Source organism: Lepidochelys kempii, chromosome 6, assembly GCF_965140265.1.
Source record: "Lepidochelys kempii isolate rLepKem1 chromosome 6, rLepKem1.hap2, whole genome shotgun sequence".
NCBI classification, from domain to species: domain Eukaryota; kingdom Metazoa; phylum Chordata; order Testudines; family Cheloniidae; genus Lepidochelys; species Lepidochelys kempii.
Window position 1 is genome coordinate 74,881,823 of NC_133261.1, and position 25,816 is coordinate 74,907,638.

The following is a 25,816-nucleotide window of genomic DNA, read 5'->3' on the forward strand; positions in this document are numbered from 1 at the left end:
TGAATGTTTTCAGAGAACTATCCACAATGACTCCAAGATCTCTTTCCTCAGTGGTAACAGCTAATTTAGACCCCATCATTTTATATATATATAGTTGGGATTATGTTTTCCAATGTGCATTACTTTGCATTTATCAACGTTGAATGTCATCTGCCATTTTGTTGCCCAGTCACCCATTTTGTGAGATCCTTTTGTAGCACTTCGCAGTTTGCTTGGGACTTAACTATCTTGAGTAGTTTTGCATCATTTGCAAATTTTGCCACCTCCCTGTTTAGCCCTTTTCCCAGATCATTTATGAATATGTTGAATGGGACTGGTCCCAGTACAGACCCCTGGGGGACACCACTATTTACCTCTCTCCATTCTGAAAACTGACCATTTGTTCCTACCCTTTGTTTCCTATCTTTTAACTATTTACCAGTCCATGACAGGACCTTTCCTCTTATCCCATTGCAGCTTGCTTTGCTTAAGAGCCTTTGGTGAGGTACCTTGTCAAAGGCTTTCTGAAAATCTAAGTACACTATATGCACTGGATCCCCTTTGTCCACGTGCTTGTTGACCCCCTCAAAGAATTTTAGTAGGTTGGTGAGGCATGATTTTCCTTTACAAAACCCATGTTGGCTTTTTCTCAACAAATTATGTTCATCTATGTGTCTGACAATTTTGTTCTTTAATATAGTTTCGGCCAGTTTACCCAGTACTGAAGTCAGGCTCACCGTCCTGTAATTGCTGGGATCACCTCTGGACCCCTTTTTAAAAATGGCACCACATTAGCTATCCTCCAGTCATTTGGTACAGAAGCTGATTTAAATAATAGGTTACAAACTACAGTTAGTAGTTCTTCAATTTCACATTTGAGTTCCTTCAGAACTCTTGGGTGAATACCATCTGGTCCTGGTGATGCTGTGAAGACCGATGCAAAGAATTCATTTGGTTTCTCCGCAATGGCCTTATCATCCTTGAGTACTCCTTTAGCATCTTGATCGTCCAGTGGTCCCACTGGTTGTTTAGCAGGCTTCCTGCTTCTGATGTACTTAAAAAATTTTCCTATTACTTTTTGAGTCTTTGGCTAGCTGTTCTTCAAATTCTTTTTTGGGCTTCCTAATTATATTTTTACACTTCATTTGCCAGAGTTTATGCTCCTTTCTATTTTCCTCACTAGGATTTAACTTCCACTTTTTAAAGGATACCTTTTTGCCTCTAACTGCTTCTTTCACTTTGTTGGTTAGCCACAGTGGCACTTTTTTCGTTCCCTTACTATTTTTTTTTTAATTTGGGGCATACATATGTTTGTGTATGTATATAGATGGGGTTAGGGTAACTTTGGCACAACTGAGACTGGTTATGAGATGTCATGGTTTGAGCCAGGAAGGAATTTGAATTCTTTCACAGATTCAGTGGACGTGGTTTCTTCAGGTTAGGGGTGAGGTTATTGGTAAACTGCTATGGGAATCTCTATTGCAGCAGTGCTCACCAACATGTGCATAATTTTTATGAGCTGCTGAAAAAAATACGAAAAGAAAGAGAATAGAAATTCCTGACTACACCTTTTTTTTCTGAAATGATGGCAGGGTTTTGGAAGGAGCTACATGCATCTGTCTCTTCTATTTCCATACACAACAAACACAAGGGCCCTATGGAAGAATGTGATGAACAGTACACTTGCTTTGGGAAAACATTTTCTTTGGCTTTTCAAACCTTTTTGAACTGGTTCCAGTTTCTGAGCAAAGAAAATACTCCTTTTAGTAAGTGCAGGAACATGAATCTCTACTCGTCATGTAAAAGTAAGAAAAGTGAAGCAAAGCAAAGCCTCAGATAAACCAACAGCAACATTAGTAAATCAGCAAATATTCTGAATGTATCTGGCAGTTATTCACTAAACACTTAGAAATTCAACATGGTACAGTTATTAATTTTTTCCTGCAGTCACAAATTAGTTAAGCTTCAGTGGGCCATGTGAGGAGGGACAAAGAATTTTTAAAACAAAGCTGAGATTTTGACCTTTCATCAATACAACTGTTCTTTTTCTTAAAAACCTATTGATTTTTCTTCAGGTTAGTCTTCTCTTTCCGGGCTTTTGTCCGTATCATACAGTGAACATGCAGGAGTAGCAATGAAGTTGATCCTGCCTCAGTGGCAGCTTGTGTGTGTGTGTGTGTGTGTGTGTGTAGACAGATAGGTAGATAGTTAGATGTAGGTAACTGACAGTGGAAGCCTTACACCAATGGGCAGAAGATTTCAAGTGAGTATTTATTTGGAATGTCCAAGGAAGGTCTGCATGTATCCTACATTAAAGTCCTTATGTGTCTATAATTAGAAACAATTTCATTGGGTCATTTTTTTGATTGGGTCCAGTTGGACTTATGATAACTAGAGGTTGGATCCAAAGTCCACTGAAAACAAAGGAAAGACACCCTTTGACTTCAGTAAGTTTTGGTTCAGGCTCTAGGCACATAGCTTTACTGACAGAGGGATTTGAAAAGAAAAAGTTACAACATTTTAAAAATCTCTCTAGAACATTCCTGAAAGAGTTGTTTTGTGACATATGCAAAATGTATATCTAAAATAAAAGATATTATGGGTATGACTTTGGGGTTGTTGCATACTAATAGGCTAATAGTGAGAAGTTAGGTGCAGCCTTCACTGTGGAATGGCTACCATCCCTTCATAATAACACACATACATACATGTGATGGTGATATCCATGTGCAAAATTACATTTATTATGAGAGAGTGCTTTGAGATGCAGGAGGGTAATACCCACCAGAAGTCCACTGAAACATGTAAAACTATGTAGAGGTCCAATAGTCTTTAAACATTGCTCTTGCAGGGAGGTTATTTTGTTGTAAATTAAGGACTGCAACCAGTGGACTGTAGTATTACTGATTGTTTGTTGTTTGTTTTAATATTTTGTTTAAACAATATGAAGCACACAAATACTACAGCGATTGGGTGTCCTATACAAATTTTATATACATTATTCCTTAATGGCATAATTATTTGCTTTCAAACCAATATCTAGCAATTTGTCCCTTTTTAACCTTACTAGAAATTATCAGTAGCAGTTTAACTCCTAACATGTCAGCCCTTCAGTGAGCTGGACCATGGGTCTGATCCTGAGTGGCAATTCCTCTGTTTTTAATTTTTAAAAAAAATAAAATGGTGGTTTTGGTTAGCATTGACAAAAATAAAAAAGGAGGTTGGTTACCACTGACAAAAGTGGTTCTTTGTTGACAGTGGTAGGAATGGCAGCATCATGCTTGTCAGTGCTTTTGACTTTAAACAAAAGCATGGAGCTTGATCCTGCCAGAACCTGACGGCTGTGGCCTGATCAAACAAAGCACCTAAGCACTTGTTTAAAGTTAACCATATGTCTAGGTACTGTGTTGGATCAGAGTCAGAGTGCTCAACATCATTGTGGGATTAAGACCTTCAGGAGAAGACTGCTTTCATTGTCTATCCAGGTTTCAGTTCACGAAAATCCTACTGTGGCAGGGACAGTTAGGATTATGCATGGTAAAAGGCACTTTAATTAACTGATTGATGGATTGGCTGACAATGATTTTTTTACATCTAGAATAGATTTAAGTAAGAAAAGTTCAGTGAAATTGGTGTGTTGATTTTCTTTTGTGACAAAAATTGGTCCATAAACTGTAGAGCAAACTCAGTGTTACATATATTATTATTTTTAGGCCGCTTCTTTCTGTGCAGAAAATAATTTTAGGGTTTTTTTAAAGTTATGTGCCTATTAAATTAGAGTTGATTTTGTTCATTTGAACTTAAGTTAATGTTGAATTTACTTTGAAGCAGTTTCAATTTACCCAATTAAAATAGATTAGGCATGAAATATGCACTGAATTTTTCAATAAGGGAGAAGAAGAAGAAGAAATGAGTGGTAGAAAAAGTAGTTTACTTATTTCAAGTTCTCATTGGGGAAACAATTGTACAGAAATCAATGTAGTATAATGGCTAAGTATATGAATATGTTGCAATATATCTCTATATAGATAATCTCCTTGGTATCCACAAGTAAATGTCTTCATAGTTCTTTTCTCTGCTGAGCTTGTGAAATGCATATTTCTCAAAAGCAGCCAGTCCATCCTGGCTTTTATACTCTCCTCAGTCATGGAATCATAGAATGAAGAACTGGAAGGGACCTCAGTAGGTCATCTAGTCTAGTCCTCTGCACTGAGGCAGGACAGTGTTATCTAGACCATCGCTGACAGGTGTTTGTCTAACTTGTTCTTAAAAACCTCCCATGACAGATTCCACAACCTCCCTAGGTAATTTGTTCCAGTGCTTAACTACTCTTACAGTTAGGAAGTTTTTCCTAATGTCTAACCTAAATCTCCCTTGCTGCAATTTAAGCCCATTACTTTTGGTCCTGTCCTTAGTGGATAAGGAGTACAATTTATCATCCTCCTGTGTATAACAACTTTTTATGTATTTGAAGATTGTTATCGTTCCCTCCGCCTCTGCTTCCCGTGTAGGTCATGTTTTCTAGACCTTTAATCGTTTTGGTTGCTCTTCTCAGAACTTTCTCCAGTTTGTCCACATCTTTCCTGAAGTGTGGTGCACAGAACTGGATGTTGTATTCCAGGTGAGGCCTTATCATTGATGAGCAGATGGGAAGAATTACTTCTTGTGTCTTGCTTACCACACTCCTGCTAATACATCCCAGAATCATGTTTGCTTTTATTGCAACAGTATCACATTGTTGACTGATTTAGTTTGAAATCCACTATAACCCCCAGACCATTTTCTGCAGTACTCCCTCCTAGGCAGATAGAATGAGAGCATCTGTGATGAAGGTTAGTATAGATGACCTGAGCTCCCTTGTTAGGTAAAAGGATTATTCTGCCATTTATTGTGCTTCTGTCAATATTACTTTCTCCAAATCTTATGATATGCCTACACAGCAATGTACTGCAACATAGGACCATGTTTAAACTCAGACTCAAACCTAACCCCATTTCATCTACAATGCAATTATGCTAATGTAGGGCTTGGACCCAGGGTCCCAGGACCTTGCAGTGTCCGAGCACGAGTTAAGCCAGGACCCAGGGTGCAAGCCCAATTGCTTTGCGGTGTCCTGGTGGTCCACCAGAAGTATTCCATGGGCCAAATTCCTTAATCCTCTCTATCCTAACAATCTCCAGTTGACTCTACTGAATTCCCACAATTCCATGGGCCAAATTCCTTAATCCTCTCTATCCCAACAATCTCCAGTTGACTCTACTGAAAATGGAAGATGACCACCCCAACCCCACCCCGGCTTACAGCAGCTGCTCAGGTCAGCATTAACCCATTCTCTTCTGATCACCAATCTGCAAGCACGCTATCGGAGAGCCTCCTGGATTTGCAATGGAGACTGAGCAGAGCATACCTTTTGAGAAATGAGCTGCTTTATCGTCACGGGAACACAGCCAGATTTTGGTGAATCTCTGGTGTGAGGCCAGTAAAACTGGAATTTAGCTAAAGCACCAGGAATGAGCATGTGTACATGGAGATAGCTAAAAAGCTGGCCGCTTTGCAGTTTTTCCTGACAGGTGATCAGTGCAGGGAGCATATTAAGAGGCTGAAGAGTGAGTACCGGAAGACCAGTGACAAGTACTGCACCTCCGACAACTCACCAACAATGTGCCCACTTTATGTGGAGTTTGACACTTACAATCATGATTTCAGACAAGAAAGGTAAAAACATGATCAGGAGCAAACCAAGGTACAGCAATTCACATTTCAATAAATTCCATACATAAACCCATACTGACCTCCACAGTTTATTAATCATCATGTCATTCATAATTACATTATATGGCAATGCTTACATTGAGTGTAGACATACCATTAATGGGTTTCTGCTCACATGGCCAATTCTTGTTCTCAGAATAGTTCTTTTGCAGTGGCATGTTTAGCCACAAGGTGGATTTGCCATCTGATCCTGTGTTTGATGCTTCTGTTTTCCCAATGTCGTTGGCTTGATGGGCATGTGTTAATTCTGTCCGTTGACAACCAGTGTTAGAAGCTTTTTGGATGTCGTCAGAAACAGAGTCCATGCCCTTGGTTTTGTTCAGATATCTTCTGTTCCTCAGCTAAGGCAAGGGATCTGTTTGACTCGTGAGTTTTCTTACTATCTTTCAATAGTTTGTGCTAGAGTTTTAAAATTGAGATAGAGGGTACAGTAGCAGCCACCTTTCGCCACTTCGTATCTAACTGTTTGGAAAATAAAAGCAAACATGAGCAAAAAAAAAAAAAAAGTAAGTGGCCTTTTTGTAACAAAAAACTGCCAAAACCACATCTGAGCATTTTTTGTCTACTCAGTTGGCTTTGCTAAAAATCAAAGCCACAGTTTAATGATACTCAATGAATATAGTTGAGTCATATTTTAATCAAAGGAAACCTGATGACAGTTTAATAACAATTAAAGACATGAGATAGATGTATGCATGGCAAATAACTTGCATTCCCAAGTAACAGTTATATGCTATTACAGAGCCCAGATGATGAAAGTTTTATTCAGCATAGTAAATTATCTGTATTTATACATATTTACATCTTTTTAAAAGTAAAATTTCTTGTCTTATCTTTTTGGGCACATAAAATAGATGTCCAGACAAAAACACTGGAGTTTTTGTTTCTTTGTTTTTTGTTTTTTGTTTTTTTTTTAACCTAAGCAGATTTTAGAAGTTAAAAAAACCTTATGAAGTGACCTTCTCTCAAGTGCTTATTTTGATTAATGCATTGGGCATGTTGAACATTCAACTGATTTGACTTTAGAAGTGCTGAATTCTCCCCAAACTGGTGCCTCCTAGTTAAGATGTTCTACATCTTTAAAAACTGTATATGTTGCAGTCACAATACTTCCATTTACATTGATTTATGTCTTACTGTGTATGACATACTATTCAGAAGCAAATCAACCACTAAAACATGCTTACAGTGGAATTTGCAGTGGGATTGTAAAACTAAATTATTTTCCCCTCTGTTTCAAAACACACAAGAAAAGAACTTATCTCAGGATTTCTTTATTATTTTAGCTCTCAAAATGAAAAAAAAAAAAAAAAAGGATCCAAGATGAAAAAAGTACATAAACATTGAAGCATTTATGTGTAATGTTTTAACAATTCAGGTTTGATTTCAATCTCCCAAAAACTATTTTGGGAATCACAAGGTCACAAATGTTATAATTGATTCAATTAATGAAAATGAAGCATTCCCAGTAAAAGGAACCATTGCAAACCATTCTCCTATAAACAGAAAATTGCAAAAAATACTGTGTTGAAGAATCTGTAAGTACAGAAGCTATTTGATCAATAGATAAAGAGCTGGTAGGAGACTAGGGAACTGTATGCATACACAGCATTTTCAAACTTGGGTGCCTAAAGTAAGCCACCTAAATCCATACTCTGTACGTAAATACAGATTTAGTCACCCACATTTGAAAATTTTGGCTATAGTATGACACCATTTATAACACATTATGTAATTTCCAGAAATTTCCAAATTTCCAAAAAATTATATTAAGAAGGAGTTGAGGTTGAGAGTATGCACCAGTAACTTAATGGCGGAAAACATTACAGGGTTGTTGTAATTATCTCAAAGCATTTAAACACTCAGGAAATTTAAAGTTAAGGTTACTGTAGTGGGGTGGCTACCCTGCTCCTAAAATAGAAAGGGTTAAAAGTAGCCCTGGAGAGTGCTGTGGCTGGGGTTGGCTGACTGGGGAAGCAGCCACTGCTGGGCCATGCCCCAATCAGGCTCCAGCTGGCCTGTATGAAAAGGCTGTGAGCCAGAGGCCCAAGGAGTCTCTTTCCAGGCTGGGAAAGAGCAGGGCCTGCCTGACAGGGTACTGAGGGTGGTGTAGTGCTGGGGAAGGAGCAGGCTGAGTGGGGGCGCTCCAGGCTGTAAGGCCTGGTCCAAGGCCCATAGAGGTACTAGGAGGCAGAGGAAGGCAACAGGTCCAAACCCCCTTGCCTATGAAGAGTGGCCTTTACACTGCAGTCTGCCTCAGCGAGTGGGGGCTTGGTGATGACTGGCAGTAGCTCAGACTGAGGCAAGGTGGGGATAGTGGGTTGGGGGTTCCCCAGAAAGGGGAGACCCAGAGGCAGAGTGTGGGGGTACTGCTAGGGGGCAGAACCCCAGAGAAAGGGGCACCGGGGTCTGTGAGGGACACAGTGGCCAGAGCTGTGCGGATCACCAGCCTGCAGAGGGTGCTCCACGATAGAAAAGAGCTAATTCCCAATGACCAGCAGGAGGCACTGTAGGGATGAGTCTGAACCTTTCCAGTTACATTTAAAACAAATCCAAATACAATAAGGTAAGAAATGCACAGATAAGGCACCCAAACAACCTTAACTCTGCCCTGCAGTAATACCATATGATTGTTTGTTATTTTAGAGTCTGTGATTCCAAATTAGAGGGAATAGTTTTTAAAGATATTAGCTTTCTTTTTATTTTTTTCCCTCTTGTGGCATCACTGTGTGTGGCTCGTTGCTAAACCCTCCTTGTAACTGCAGAATGAGGCCAAAGATTATCAAGTGCAGGTTTTCATTATTTGCCAACTCAAACAAATTTCTGGTTTTTGAGATAAAGTAACATCAGATACTATGATTAGTATTGTGACATTACCCAGAGTACAATCTGGATTGTTGAACAGCTGTATCCCCTCAATTCTCCAGCCTGGGGTGTCTTTTACACTGCTCCACTTTGAAAGCAACCACTCCTGGTCTGCCCCCACACAGCCTCCAGCATGTAAAATACTCCCAGCTGTATTATATGAGTGCTCTAGCCAGCCACTCCTAAATTATACTGGAGAGTGACACCAGCAAATTTCCAGTCCCTGACTAGTCCTCAGAAGTGTGTGTCTTGTACTGCCCACTACCTTCATGGACAATACAAGCTCATAGAAAATCCGTCAGTTTATTAATAGCACAAATCCTATTATCTCAGATGGAATTTCCAAAACACTTCAGTGCAAACACAGTGGTTCAGATAAAACAATAAAACAAGTTTATTTACTACAGAAAGAAAGATTTTAAGTGATTACAAGTAATGAGGTATAAAATCAGAATTTGGTTACAAGAAAATAAAAGGTAAAATGCAATTAATATCTAACAGGCTGAGTGAATTCAAAGCAAAATGTCTCTCTCACCACATGCTTTTGCAGTCTTACTGGATGGATGCCCTTCAGCTTGGACCCCATCACCCAGTCCAATGCTCCTTTCCTTGTCCTTCAGTCATTGTAGATGTTGTGGGCAGAGACAAAGGGAGGAGAGATGACTTGTGTCCTCTGTTCTCACTTCTTATAGTTCTTTTCCTCTTTGAAAATCATTTCCAGCTGAGGTTCAGGTGACAGAAAGTCTCTTTGTACAGGAACGTCCAGCTGTTCCATTGCCAAGATCTAAATTTCTCACTCACACCCTTCTTCCTGTCAAGGAATGACTGCTTAACCAGGTGATAGTCCATTTGATTATACTGACACCTGGCTGAGGTGTTGGCCAGCCGTTTGTCTCTGGGGAACTGGTTTGAAGCTGTTTCCCCAAATTTGGAACCTGTCATATACAGTAGAATTTTATAACTTTGCTACACATATTTTACCAGAACAATAATGTTCAGCAGATTATGAGTTTTCAAATGATTCCTCACAAGGCACTTTGTACAAAATTTATGTTAGTTTTGTAAAAAGGGTGAACATAAGGGTACAGGCTATCACAAGTATATTCATTTTTAATGACTTTGTGTGTGTGTGGATAGATAGACAGAAATTAGTTTCAGCTTTCAGGCTCTCAGCACAGTTACCCAAGTAGCCTTTGTTGTCACAAAGTTTGGGTATCTGACTTACCCTTTATTTTTTCACTCTTCTGTCTCTTCTTGTTTTATCTGTATTGATCTTCTAAATATTAACAAAATTACACAAACCAATGTCCCTATCAAGGCCGTTAATTTCACCTGAATCTTGCTCTATCCCCACCAAAGGAAAACAAGGAAAGTAACTCTTTAGTGATATCTCTTCACCCTTCCCTCCCCCCCACTTCCCAAACTACTAACAAAATGAAGCTTTTAGGCTGTTTTCAGTTCTTAGTTTTTTCTGTTTCTAGGCTTGTTTTCCCCTGGGAAGCCTTCATGTCTTCCATCAGCCACCTACCCTTCGACACTCACTTTGTTGTGGTTCTGAAAGCTGCTGGTCGCCTTGCTGATATTGAGACCATGAAAATAGGATACTGCAAGTTGACATTCCGCTTTGACCAATAGTATTAGAAGGTCCCCGCTAATCCTCTTGTCTTCCTTTTTCTGTCATCCCCTCCTCCCTTCAACTTTCTCCCCTCCCCCCGCATTGTTTCTCTTCTGCTCCCAGAAGCATCTTCAGAGAATGGGATATTAGACATGTTTACTCTGCTGCTAATAGCACAAGTAAAGCAGCATAAGGGATACAATGCAGAAACTAGAAAAGGGTGAGGGGACTAATGTGTAGGAAGGAGAATAACAGATGGGCAGAAAGAGAGAACATGCAAAGGAACGTTTCCTACATGGATCAGGAATCCTCTTCATACACAACCTTCTCTTTTATCCCAGTGCTCTTTTATTTTTCCCTGGAAAATGTTGTAGAACAATTCCATCCATACTTCTGTCCACCCCTAATGGCTTGATACCTTTGAGTGCTGAATGGTGGTTAATATTACCTGGGAACCTTATACCTCAATTTATTATTCTGTCTTTTTTAATCATTCATTTCAAATTGTGTGAAGGAAATTGGTTAGTTTTCTTTTGGCTCATTCAGAATATTCTCTCTGCCTCTGGAAGCTGAATGTCTTGTCTTGTCTTGTCTTTGTCTTTGTTTTGTTGTCCACGTTAAAACAAGACAAGTTGCACCTGCTACTCAGTTATTTTGATTCTTCATGAACCTGGTGTAATGCTGAAAACTGCCATTTGCATGAATGGATGCAAACCTTTGTGTAGCTCTGATTGATTTCTTTTCAGATGTAAATATATCTTTGTACTGTGGCTTGTTAGTATTTTATTTAGTTTCCATATGATGTTTTGTGATTTAATTGTCCTTAAATTTTAACTGAGCAGCATTTCAGTGGAGTAGACACTTGAGAATAATAATAGTTTTAGCAGGTTTGCAAATAGGATTACAAATAACAAAATTAATGTTTCAAGTTATTCTGTCTGGCTTCATTCCTTAATTTTTTAATGGCACAAAATTAGTGGAGACTCTGGGCCAGATTCACCCTTGCTTAGCTACATTGGCGGCCCATTCTTTTTAGCAGTCTTTGTTACATTTCCTCTTGGAATTAACCTCACAGATGTCAGACTAATTTTTTTCTTTAATCTTTTTTCTGTGTTCTTAGTGTTTTTAAAAAAGTTAGAAAGACATAACTGGCAATTGCACCTCAGAATTAACACAGGGCTCTGATTAGCATAAGACTCAACAACTTAAAACCAATTTTCAAGTTTTTTAAACCCCAGTCCTGTGCTGACTTCAGAAATGCTACTTACTTGCCCGAATTTAGGCATGTGTGTAAGTATTTGCAGGATCTGGGCCTTAAAGTGTTTTTGGAAAACTTTAGGCAAATCATTCACGTTTAATAATCAGCTGTCTCCAGGTGTTTGTATGCAATGTATTAGATTAAGCAAATATCCTAATGAGTGGTGTTGACTGACAAATATGTGTGATTATTGAGGAGGGAGGGTAATGTATGGCATTGCCTGGCTGTTGAGCGGGCGTGTTGGTGTGAGATGCTAAATGGAAAGGTACAGGGCAAGGATTGCCTTGTTGGTGATATGGTAGAGCTATGCACTTAAAGTGCTATTTATCATTTAGTAAATAACTATTTAAAACTTCCAAATGATACCACTGCTGGTGTGTCAAAAGCCAGATTGTTGTTTCAGTAGGTTATTGCACTCTTGTCATGGATTCCTTTCAGCAGGAAGGGAGATGATTATTTCAGAACAGATTACAAACCGTACATTTGACATTACATTACAGTTACAATACATTTCCAACAATTTTAAGGAATCAAACTGAACAACTTCAGAGACATAGTCACAGCAAGTAACTGTAGTACCTTCAAGGTGAACAACAAAAATATATCTTATCACAAAACAAAAAGGCTTAAATATTCCTTTGTCTTTTTTCTAGTACAGAGAATGAATTTAGTAGTCTGTCTCCATTATTGTATAGAAATTGAAAACATTCCTAATGCTTTGAACTTGTAAGCCCAGAGTCAGAGCAGGTCTATACACAAAATAAGTACAAGTGTGCATTCCTACCACATGCAGTAAGATTTATCCTATAGACCCATGCCTCTGAGGAATTCAGCTAAACACAAAAGACCCTCAGGTAGAGAGAGGCAACTGGGGTCAGGAGAACTAGCTGCACACATAAATAGATTCTTGCTCGAAAGGTCATTAACAGGCATCCTAGACTCCAGGCTAGGAATTAGTTTCTTGGACCATTAGCAGTAAAAAGCCTAGCAATTGAATGGGATTCAGTTCCCTATTAAAAATTTGCAAGAACAATTGGAGCTTTTCCAATTATAATAGGAACCAGACTTCATAGATCATTTTGCCTTGTCCAGTATGTGGTTTCTATATTCTGAACAATATGAATATGATGTATTTATATGTTATTAAAATAATATCTCTGTAAATGTTTTGTCTGTTTAATGAGGTTTTATAAGTACATTACAGTGAAGACAATGAAAGCTTAGGAGAACTGGAATTTAGTGTCCTCCTAAGAATTTACTGTTGATTCCAAGTATTGAACCTCCTAAATGTGTACAGTTAACCATAAAAGAATGATTTTGTTTGACATATACAAATATTATATAGTATCAACTTTCTATATAATCCCAGGTATTAAAGTGCTTTTGTGGTTTCATATATACAATACATTTAATGTAAGTATATATTCCCATCATTTCCCCTGGTTATTCAGACTTCTAAATAGAATTTCAAAGGCTAGTGCTTGAATGGACACTAAGTCCTGGTCTACACTAAGAGTTTAGGTCAAATTTAGCAGCATTAGGTCGATTTAACCCTGCACCCGTCCACACGACCAAGCCTGTTTTGTCGACTTAAAGGGCTCTTAAAATCTATTTCTGTACTCCTCCCTGGCGAGGGGTTTAGCGCTAAAATTGACCTCGCTGTGTCGAATTTGGGGTAGTGTGGACACAATTTGATGGTATTGGCCTCTGGGAGCTATCCCAGAGTGTTCTCCATTGTGACCGCTCTGGACAGCACTCTCAACTCAGATGCACTGGCTAGGTAGACAGGAAAATTCCTGGGAACTTTTGAATTTCATTTCCTGTTTGGCCAGCGTGGCGAGCTGATCAGCACAGGTGACCATGCAGTCCCAGAATCACAAGAGCTCCAGCATGGACCGAATGGGAGGTACTGGATCTGATCGCTGTATGGGGAGAAGAATCCTTGCAGGCAGAACTCCACTCCAAAAGACGAAATGCCAATATATATGTGCCAAAATCTCCAAGGGGATGATGGACAGAGGCTACAACAGGGACACACAGCAGTGCCGCGTGAAAATTAAGGAGTCCAGGCAAGCCTATCAAAAAACAAAGGAGGCAAACGCTCGCTCCAGGTCAGAGCCCCATACATGTCACTTCTATGATGAGCTGCATGCAGTTCTAAGGGGGGCCCCTACCACTACCCCACCACTGTCTGTGGACACCTGCAAGGGGGGAGTCTCACGCAACAGTGATGAGGATTTTGTGGATGAGGAGGAGGAGCTTGAGGATAGCACACAGCGGCAAGCAGAGAATCCCTTCTCCCCGGCAGCCAGGAACTGTTCATCACCCTGGAGCCAATACCCTCCCAACCGTCCCAAGGCGGGCTCCCAGACCATGAAGCCAGAGAAGGCACCTCTGGTGAGTGTACCTTTGTAAATATAATACAGGGTTTAAAAGCAAGCGTGTTTAATAGTTGATTTGCCCTGAATACTTGGGATGCACTTGTGGCCAGTATAGCTACTGGAAAAGTTTGTTAACGTGTCTGGGGATGGAGTGGAAATCCTCCAGGGACATCTCCATGAAGCTCTCCTGGAGGTACTCTAAAAGCCTTTGCAAAAGGTTTGTGGGGAGGGCAGCCTTATTCCGTCCTCCATGGTAGGACACTTTACCACACCAAGGGGACATTCAGGGGTGCCCATTCCTGCTGGGCTATTTGCCTTTGGCTGAAAAGAAATCATCCCTGCTGTTAGCCACGCGGTGTGGGGAGGCCCGTTCATACTGAGCTGTTCACGTTTGGCTGACAGGGATCTTCCCTGATACTAGCCGTGGGGTGAAGCGATCATCACAGAGAATTGGGTGTGTGTGTGTTAGGGGGGGGGATTGGGTTGTGCTGCACATTCACCCTAAAACCGCAGCCCCTGCTTTTAAATGGCCAACCCAACAGGCTTTGCTTGATATGGGAAAGAAGGACGCTGCTGTTTGAAACCATTCCCACATGTTATGAAAGTTGAAGAAGCCGAAACCCTTTGCCTTACCATAGCTGTCTGCAAGCCGAATTCTGTTGCCCAGCCAAGCGTATATGATGTCTCACACCAAACTGGCAGGCAGCCAATATAAGAGGCAAAATGCGACCCTGTACCCAAAGCATATGTGCTATGTCAGTGTGAAATAGTCTTCCCTTCGTTCTCTAAAATGTATCTTTTTAAATACTACTCTCCCTTTTTTTCCTCCCGCAGCTGCAAACATTTCTATGCTCCTGTATCATCTCCATCCCAGAGACCAGTGCAGATTAGAAGGCGAAAAAAACGAACTCGCGATATGTTCTCAGACCTCATGCAGTCCTCCCGCACTGAAAGAGCTCAGTAGAATGTGTGGAGGCAAACAATAGCAGAGTCCAGGAAAGCATTAAATGAACACGATGAGAGGAGGGAGGAGCACGATGAGAGGAGGCAGGATGCAATGCTGAGGCTAATGGGGGAGCAAACTGACATGCTCAGGCGTCTGGTGGAGCTGCAGGAAAGGCAGCAGGAGCACAGACCTCCTCCCCAAGTTCCATAGCCTCCTCACCCAGACACCCAAGAACGCGGTGAGGGGGCCTTCAGCAACCCGGCCACTCCACCCCAGAGGATTGCCCAAGCAACAGAAGGCTGGCATTCAATAAGTTTTAAAAGTTTTAAACTTTTAATGTGCTGTGTGGCCTTGTCCTTCCCTCCTCCACCACCCCTCCTGGTGCTTCTCTCCTCCACCACCCCTCCTGGGCTACCTTGGTAGTTATCCCCCTATTTGTGTGATGAATGAATAAAGAATGCATGAATGTGAAGCAACAATGACTTTATTGCCTCTGCAAGCGGTGATTGAAGGGAGGAGGGGAGGGTGGTTAGCTTACAGGGAAGTAGAGTGAACCAAGGGGTGGTGGGTTTCATCATGGAGAAACAAACAGAACTTTCACACCGTAGCCTGTCCAGTCATGAAACTGGTTTTCAAAGCTTCTCTGATGCGCACCGCGCCCTCCTGTGCTCTTCTAACCGCCCTGGTGTCTGGCTGTGCGAAACCAGCAGCCAGGTGATTTGCCTCAACCTCCCACCCTGCCATAAACGTCTCCCCCGTAACTCTCACAGATATTATGGAGCGCACAGCAAGCAGTAATAACAGTGGGAATATTGGTTTCGCTGAGGTCTAACCGAGTCAGTAAACTGCACCAGCGCGCTTTTAAATGTCCAAATGCACATGTTACCACCGTTCTGCACTTGCTCAGCCTGTAGTTGAACAGCTCCTGACTACTGTCCAGGTTGCCTGTGTATGGCTTCATGAGCCATGGCATTAAGGGGTAGGCTGGGTCCCCAAGGGTACATATAGGCATTTCAACGTCCCCAACAGTTATTTTCTGGTCTGGGAATAAAGTCCCTTCTTGCAGCTTTTGAAACAGACCAGAATTCCTGAAGATGCGAGTGTCATGTAACTTTCCTGGCCATCCCATGTTGATGTTGGTGAAACGTCCCTTGTGATCCACCAGTGCTTGCAGCACTATTGAAAAGTACCCCTTGCGGTTTATGTACTCGCCGGCTTGGTGCTCTGGTGCCAAGATAGGGATATGGGTTCCGTCTGTGGCCCCACCACAATTAGGGAATCCCATTGCAGCAAAGCCATCCACTATGACCTGCACATTTCCCAGGGTCACTACCCTTGATATCAGCAGATCTTTGATTGCGTTGGCTACTTGCATCACAGCAGCCTCCACAGTAGATTTGCCCACTCCAAATTGATTCCTGACTGACTGGTAGCTGTCTGGCATTGCAAGCTTCCACAGGGCTATTGCCACTCGCTTCTCAACTGTGAGGGCTGCTCTCATCTTGGTATTCTTGCACCTCAGGGCAGGGGAAAGTAAGTCACAAAGTTCCATGAAAGTGCCCTTACGCATGCGAAAGTTTCGCAACCACTGGGAATCGTTCCAGACCTGCAACACTATGTGGTCCCACCAGTCTGCTTGTTTCCCGAGCCCAGAATTGGCGTTCCACCACATGAACCTGCTCCATTAGCACCATGATGCCCACGTTGCCAGGGCCCCTGCTTTGAGAGAAGTCTGTGTCCATGTCCTCATCACTCATGTTACCGCACTGATGTCACCTACTCGCCCGGTATCACTTTGCCAGGTTCCGGTGCTGCATATACTGCTGGATAATGTGCATGGTGTTTAATGTGCTCCTAATTGCCAAAGTGATCTGAGTGGGCTCCATGCTTGCCGTGGTATGGCGTCTGCACAGAAAAAAGGCGCGGAACGATTGTCTGCCATTGCCCTGACGGAGGGAGGGGCGACTGACAACATGGCTTACAGGGTTGGCTTACAGGGAATTAAAATCAACAAAGGGGTTGGCTTTGCGAGAAACTGAATGGCCCCCTCAAGGATAGAACTCAAAACCTCAAGGATAGAACTCAAAACTGGGTTTAGCAGGCCATTGATTTCACAGAGGGAAGGAGGGAGGGAGGAGAAAATGAATACAAAACAAATCTGGTCTATTTCTTGTTTTGAGCCACTTCATCTATCTTTATACATCTTGCTGGCAGCAGACTGTGAAGTACGACCGCTAGCCGTCATCATCTCCTGGGTGCTTGGCAGAAGATGGTGCAGTATGATGACTAGCCATCATCTTCTGCTGGCTGGAGGTTAAAAGACAGCGCACTGCCGGTAGGACTGAATCGCCATGAGATGAAACTTAAAAGGGAAATGACCTGGCAGAGTCACTCCCATGTTTGCCCAGGAGCCCGATTAAAAGAGCACCCAGGACTACGTCGATGACGGCTACCAGTCATACTGCACTGTCTGCTGCCAAAAGGCAATGAACTGCTGCTGTGTAGCAATGCAGTACCACGTCTGCCAGCACCCAGGAGACATACGGTGACGGTTAGCTGAGTGGGCTCCATGCTTGCCGTGGTATGGCGTCTGCACAGGTAATTCAAGAAAAAAGGCACAAAACGATTGTCTGCCCTTGCTTTCATGGAGGGAGGGAGGGAACAGGGGCCTGATGATATGTACCCAGAACCACCTGCGACAATGTTTTAGCCCCATCAGAAACTGGGATTTCTACCCAGAATTCAAATGGGCGGCGGAGTCTGCGGGAACTGTGGGATAGCCACCCACAGTGCAACGCTCCGGAAGTCGATGGTTGCCTCGGTACTGTGGACACACTCTGCTGACTACATGCACTTAGAGCACTTGTGTGGGGACACACACAATCAACTGTATAAAACCGCTTTCTACAAAACCGATTTCTATAAATTCAACCTAATTTTGTAGTGTAGACATACCCAAAGGAGCATTAAAGGTTGTGATGACTGAAATTTTACATCATAAGCCCTGTCTAATATAACTGCCCCCTCATTGTTAGTATAAGAAATTGACTGAAAAAGGGATACATGGGTGTAAGAGCTCCAAATATATCATCCAAATTAAAAATTAAATTTCAGCTATGTATTCTGTTTCTCTTGATATTTGAAAGAGAATAGAGCCCTGAAATCAACAAGGAAATATTATATTTTTAAAAAGTAACTAAACTGTTTAACTTAGTAGGTAAACGACTGTGCTTTTATCTTTAATAATATGAAGTCTTGTGTGAAATTGTAGGTGAAATGAAAGGCCTCTCCATTAAGTGCCTGGTATACAGCAGGCCTCCTTAATAAGTTTCAGTGTCTAATCTATCTCACACCCTTTGGAACGGTTTAATAAGTAGTATAATTACATATAAGTATATTTAAACTCAGGAAACCCCTAAAATAATAGCATCAATATTCATTCTTTTGTGTCTGCCAAACTCTTCTGTGATGGTTTTATTAATAGTTAGATTTTGACAGGAAGAAATTTTTGCTTGTTTTTTCCAGCCTGAAGAAGTACCTTGTCTCTCTGAAGGGCAGCTTGTGACTCTTCTGGAAGAATGTATGCAGTTTCCAAGAACAACAAGCAATGTTACCATGCCAGAATTACAGGAATCTCTTTCTGATGGAATAAGTCCCTTTTGTTACACAACTCAAGACTCCACCCTGCTCTCCAGGTCTACTCTTTCCAAACTGTTAGATGAAGCCCGTAGCGTGGGGATGTTATCAGCTCAGGAGGGGGCTGGTATCGAAGATAAAAGTATATGTGAAAGTGCAGAGAGTGAAACCTGTGGCTACTATCTCAGTAAAGCATTGGCCATTAGTCATTTATCAAAGGATTCTGTGGCCCAAATAGAAGAACCTGATGACCTAGAAAGTTCACAGGAGATGGAGAATAAGAGTAATACTGAAGGTTACTTTATGTCAAGAGCACTCAGCGCAAAAAGATTGAAAAAACCCTCTTTCTTGGATGAACCATTTTATTGCATCAGCATGAACAATGAACTATCCACAGAGGCTGACATTCCCAGCATACCATTGCAGACCAGAGGAGGTGAGGCTCTTAACAACCATTTAGAATAGGCTTTTGATTAAGATGAACAAAAGAAGCAGTTTCTCACCAAAGATATTCACTAATGCAATACAATTACAGTGGTGGGGCAACAAAGTACTTTTATAAAGCATAAAACCATGCCAAAAATAACACACACAAGCTGTTTTTCAAAATTCTTGCCCTGATGTAATTGCCCCCAAAATTAATAGTTTTATGAAATACTAGTAGCTGAAAGCCCATGTTGTCACATGGGTATCATTCATAAAGTCAAAATGGCTGAGAACTTAAAAATTGGATGGTAACAGATTGCAAAACCCAGTGAGGATTCAACCTGGTGATATTCTGAACAAAAAGAGCCCTCAATCATGCTTGTAGCTGTTTCTATCGCTTCAGAGTGACAATCCTGGCATCTTATTATATTGATAGTATTGATTGGGATTAATACTGTCAACTGGAAAATAATGCTAGAAACACATGGAATATTTTTTTATAATAGTAAAACCTGTTGTTTCTTTTCTTCATCTTGAACTTCCTTTCTGTTTCTGGAGAACATATATTCTCATAGTAGTTTCCATGTTAATTCACACGAGTCCCAGCATATATCTGTTGAGTTGTTTCTCTGATATGACAAACTCCATACTTAAAAAATAAAATAAAATGATATCATTATCTAAATATAAGAAAAATTAATCAGAATTGCTTACAGCACTTCAACCCTGTATGCTGACAGGATGCACATAGTATAAAAGTATACTAAATATACATATTGGTATTCTACATATTAATTTTAGTTGTTTACATTCATTAAAGACAGACTTGTACATATCACCCAGTGCACAGTTAAACAGAGACTATGTATTACTATAAAATTTTAGGTGTGTCCACATTTCTAATTTCTTTACTGATGCAACACATTTGTATTATGATATTTTAATAAAAATCCAAATTCAGATTTTTAGCCTAATAGCTGTGCAAGTCACCCCTCTTTTTTTAAAAACAGAATTGTGTTCTAATAAATCAGCGAGGCACAGATCTATATATCATTGTTAGCTAAAAATCGCATCAGATTGGTAAAACACTGTTAACGTTACTGACTGTGATAAATTGAGATCTTTTGATTTTATTGTAATTTAACAAAATCCTCTTTAATTTACTAAATTAGATCTCATCATTTAATAATTATTGTCATGCTATACCTAATCATTTCCAAATTTGGATTCAGGTATAACTTAGCAGAGCTCTGTCACACCTCCTTATTACAGTAGCATTTTTGAGCTCTGATCATAATGGTTGCTTTGATTGCACATTATTCTGCTTCCCCTCTGTAAAAATGGTGCCTCACATTATATTGTTATCACTCCACCTATCAGGAATGAGGAGGTAAGAAAGATTGTCAGTAACTGAGCCTGCAGAGGTAAGACCCTGCTTACCACACCCCAGTCTTATCTTACTACCTCATCCTGGAAGCATGGGGAAACAAGATCTGCAAGATCTTTCTCCCCTTTCCTTCTCAAAAGACATACGATAATGACAGGTGTAAGGATGACAGAGAGAAGATATTAGAGAAGAACAAAACAGAGATGACGAGCCAGGAAGCAAATAGCCTTCTTTACAGAGTCATACAAACAGAATTTTCAGACACATAGATGAACATGACTTGTTGGGTAAGAGTCAACACAGCTTTTGTAAAGAGACATCATTCCACACCAATCTATTCAAATTCTTTGAGGGGGTCAACAAACATGTGGAGAAGGGTGATCCAGTGGATATAGTGAACTTGGACTTTCAGAAAGCCTTTGACAAGGTCCAACACCAAAGGTTCTGAAGAGGGAAGTCCTGTCATGGATTGTCAACATGGTTAAAAGATAGGAAAAAAAGGGTACGAATAAATGGTCATTTTTCAGAATGGAAGGAGTGGTTTCCCCCAGAGATTTGTACTGAGACCAGTGCTGTTCAACATAGACACAAATGATCTGGAAAAAGGGGTAAAAAGTGAAGTGACAAAATTTGCAGATGAACCATCATCTTATATAGGGCTGTGAGACTAGCAATTTCACTTAGTTCCTGTTTCCTGATAGGACAGTGGAGCCATACTGGCATAATTTGAGGTATCTTTCTTGCAGAGTAGAGAAGAGAGTAGATCATAACAAAACAAACACTTGGTAAGTAATTTTCCCATGTAGAACATCACATGCTAAAGCACTGAAGTCTATAGAATTACTTTGTTAGATTTATTACATAATAATAAAGGCTCCGTTTTGTCACAGAGGTCATGGAAGTCATGGATTCCGTGGCTTTCTATGACTTCTGCAGTGGCCCGTGCATCTGGCCCAAGGACCGCCTGAGCAGCTCGGGCAGCCCCTGGGCCAGGCGCACCAGCCGCTGCTGGGGCACACTCGGGCTTTCCCGCCCCCCAGCAGCAGGAGTTTGGGTGTCAGGGGAGCTCAGAGCTGGGGCTTGGGGTGCAAGACAGTGCTTTCCTTGGGGGGAGCTCTCCGGAAGGGGGACAGCAACTCCCTTCCCTCAGCTCCTAGCTCCATGTGCTGCCTCCGCCCGCAGGCACCACCCCTGCAGTTCTCATTGGCCAGGTTCCCAGCCAATGAGAGCTTGGGGTGGAGCAGAGGCAGCACGTGGAACTGGGAGCTGGGGTCGTCGCTTCCCAGGAGCCAGTTAGGGAGCCCACCCAGCCCCACCAACCACCCCCCCAGCCCGTGGCACCCCTGGAGCGCCCCCCTCCCCAGTGCCCATGGTGCCCCCCAGGCCATCCCCCCCAGCACCTGTGGTGCTCCCAGGGCCACCCTTCCAGGGTGCCCCCCACCCCCAACTTTTAGTCAAGGGTATATAGTAAAAGTCATGGACAGGTCACGGGCCGTGAATTTTTGTTTATTGCCCGTGACCTGTCCATGACTTTTACTAAAAATATCCATGATTAAAACGTAGCTTTAATAATAATATAAGGGTCTCTGTGTCATGGTAGTTCACTCTGTCAGCACAACATTGTCTGGTGTATTTATCCTTTGTTTCATTAATTGTTGAATAATGTTCAGCTATATACACTTTAAAATATGTAAAGTTTAAATGCACATAGTTATTTACCAACCTGTTTTGTTTATCAAATACTTTGAAAGAAAGTAGGTAAGTAGCAGAGATTTTTCTGCCCAAACTTTTGTGGTTCAGTTTTTCATAATGAAAAACCTCTTCACATTTACCTGCTGTCACATGAGTCTTTGACTCATCACATTAGGTTCTGGTCAGGTAATTGGAACAAGTGGATTTGGCTCATGAAAAGCTGATGATCTGTAGGGCAGAATGAAAGGAAGTATAAAAAAAGAATTCGGACATTTGTAATGTCATTTTTCATAACTGAGCCATTTTCCAGTTCCCCATAAATTGAGGCCGATAGAGGGTATTTCAGATGTGCCATTCGGACATTAAAATACATGTAGAACTTAAAATTCAAAAATAAATGTGAGGTATTTTAATTTTTTTTGTCAGTTTATTACTGATTATATGGGATATAACACTAAAGAGAAGATTGCATTATTTATCCAAAGGACTAAAGTGATTCCTGCAACGACAAATCATGTGTAGCTATAACATTTGTTCATGGCCATGACTGGAAGTTCATAACCTTTATCAAGGCTGTGAAATTATTCAATATTATATTATAGATGAGCCCAGTATTACTCCAGTAGCTAGATGTGATAAATTATGTTGACTAATGTAGGAATTAGATCCTTGGAGATTCCAGTGGAGTCCAATCTCTGGCAAATACATTTCTTTTCAAAGTTTCAACCCATATTTATTTAAACAGATTTCTTAATCCTTTATTCCAAGCTCCAGGGTTGTTTTTTTTAAATTATTTTTAAAAGAGACATCCCCATAGTTGCATCATGTTACGTATACATATTTAAACTACGCCTAATATAAGAACCACACTAAGGATAATTTTATGTTTTACTTTTTTGGAAATAGGAAACATAGTGAAAAATTCTACCAGACCACTTCACTGGTTAGCCACATAGCCCCAAATCCAAGGGAAGGTAGGGGTAAGACCTTAATGGCCATGGTTGTAGACAGTTCAGGCATGTTTACACACCCCAAACTACTATGGAAATGGCTGATAGCTTTATTTCAGAGCCTCTGCAGGCCATCATGCAGTTTCCCCAGTTCTTGCTCAGCTGGGGAGGAAGCTAGCCTCTCTCTCAATGCTATCATTGTCTTCTCTTATATCATCTCAAAACACCTCTGAAACATCATATGTGGAAGTTTGTATGTGGCAGCTTGATGCTTCACTCTATTATTCTGGTGTTACTTCAGTGTGATTGTTTAAGTGAATGGAGTTATGCCAGTGTAAAGCTGGTGTAATAGAGCGAATACTCAGGCCTGGGGTTTAGAATCATGGACTATTCTTTGGGACATTTGACTCCTGAGAATCTGAGTAGGTGACACAATTCAAGCTGGACCTTGCAGCTGGATTGAACTCCATCCAAGAAAGCTATTTAAATCCAAGATTTGGTCCATTATGCATGAGTTATCCATTGACCTCTAAGATAGAAAAAATAGATTTATTGTGACTCATTAATATTTTTTACTAAAGCACACTGTGCATATATAAATTTCAGTGAAAAAATCCTAATGTAGTTAGCCATGTACTATATTGCTAAATGTAGTATGACTATAATTCCTAGTATCGTGGAAGATTAGTATGTGGTAATTATGCTTTTCTAAAAGATAGGGTCTTTGTGGAAGATACTTATTTAAAAACCCTTGACCGTGTTTTAGACTCAGACAATTTAGAAAGTTAGTAGTGTTTCTACTTTTTCCTACAAGGCCAGGAGAACATGGTCATTGGCCTGTAGACCTTCTGGGAGAAGGTATGTGCATTGGCCTTCAGTATTTACATTTCTTTAAAAAATCATTATTTGTACCTCTCAAGTGTTTCTACTGAAGGCTGTATTGCTTTGTCAGAGATAAGATCTCTCTTATAAGATCTATTTTGGGATGTTCACTGAGACTTTCCGAGCTCAGGAGGCAAGAAAGTCTGTTGTATCTTTCCTTATTTGGGAAGGGAAAAGCTTATCCAAGTTCTTAAAGATTGTCTTTTTGAGCTTTTGAATCACATCTTTTTTCTTTAAATTATTTATGAAAATACAGTCCTTCGGAGAATGGATGTACACTAGAGCATTGACATATATTCCTGTAGATTCACTTACTGAAGCAGATATTGTACAATACCTCTCAAACAGAATGAAAAACTCAGAAGTTATTCATATTTTTTCATCTCTATTTAAATATATAGGGATTATTGTCTGCTTTTGACCTGATCCTTAATATTTGCAGTGGACCTTCTTGTTTTGTCAGGCAAGTGAATCTTACATGCTATATCTTACAGTATCAGCTCCCTTGAAGCAGGCAGAAATACAGACTGCAGCGATCCAGGACTTTTACAATATCTTACTGTGATATTTTAGTGCTTACTGTGATATTTTAGAAGTACACCAGTCCCTCGCTAGAACATGGGATTTGGGATCCATGCCAAGTACCGCGTTATAGCGGGGACCGCGTTAAAATGAAATTACTGTATACAGTAAATGTCACATCCATAAAGTATAGAAAACCTTAGAAAATAAACTCCTACTTGAAGGAAACAATAAATGAGAAAAAAGTGTTGCTTTATTAGAGATTTAAAGTAGATATTACAATAAACTTATCTAGTTTTTCTTAAAAGAGTCGGTGAGTTGCTTTTGCTTCTTGCTGCTTAGCAAACTGCAAAAGACTACGTAGCTGCATAATTTTTATAGGCTCAACTTCTTGCGTCTCAAACCATCTCAAAGCAGTCTCTAAGCCGGCTATGGTCGCAGTTGACATTGGAACGACGTCTACTTCATCTTCCTCTTCTTCTTCCATGGCGAAGGCCAATTCTTCAGCTTCTGGAATGTATGTTTGGTCGTACTGCCTGAAGAATTTGGTCATCCGTTAGACTTTCAGCAACGGGACAAAATTCTTCTGCTTCATCGTCGCCTCTTATCCAGGACTCGATATTCTGCGGCAGAACAGTTACTCCGAGCCCGAACAGTTGCTGGCACAGCTCCTGCATCCACTCCATGTCTGTTCTTCCAACTTCCTCCTCTATAAATCCCTCAAAGTCGAATTCCTGCTTTCTTCATTTTCTTCCAGGAGCAGGTGGCCAAATGACTCTTTCAGTCCCACCATCCAACAGCGGTTTATCATTTCAGCGCATAATAAATTCCGGGAATCGCCGCCAAAGTAAAAGAAGTCTTCTATAGTCAACTTTTTCAGAAAATCGGTGACAGACAACTCGCTTTCTATCATTTGTCGTACCAAGTTCCGTTGATAGTGCTGCTTAAAAATGGCGATAACACCTTGATCAAGCATGAATAGCTGATGCTTTCCCGTCAACTGTGCTTGCGCTCCTCATTCTGGTGGAGTACTAGAGTCGACAGGAAAGTGCTCAGTGGTCGATTTATCACATCTATGCGCAAAAAAATTGTACTGTACAGTACTTAAATTTGGGATCCATGGCCGCGACTGCATTATATCCGAATTCGTGTTATATAGACGCGCATTCTAGCGAGGGTCTGGTGTACTCTGTGCTGAGGAATAATCAGTTACATCAATGTCAATTTATATCCCCCAAGAGTTAAGACATGGAGCATGTTTTGGTCTGTACAATGCAGAGAAAATCTTAAACTGAATCATAAATGCTTGAGTCCTTCAATATCTGGGAAAAAAACAGTAAAACAGAATGTCATCTCATAGAGAAATGTTTCTGATAAAATTCTGACCCCCAGATGCAGGCAGGAAGCTTGGAGTTACACTTGATCAACCAAGAGTAGAGTTTGGCCTTTTGTTATAAAGTTGTTTTATTAATCCCTTTCGATTTAGAAGGCAATATAGACACACA

At 40.8% G+C, this 25,816-nt stretch overlaps 1 protein-coding gene across 3 annotated transcripts in view; it reads left to right on the top strand.

Annotated features, from left to right (window-relative positions):
- The window catches only part of FSIP1 (fibrous sheath interacting protein 1), a 188,351-nt gene that overhangs the window by 160,490 nt on the left and 2,045 nt on the right, over positions 1-25,816 (top strand). For all 3 annotated transcript variants that reach the window (XM_073348818.1, XM_073348817.1, XM_073348819.1), the window contains one exon: positions 18,342-18,888. In XM_073348818.1, the coding sequence (XP_073204919.1) occupies positions 18,342-18,888 (547 nt within the window). The remainder of the gene's footprint in view (positions 1-18,341; positions 18,889-25,816) is intronic.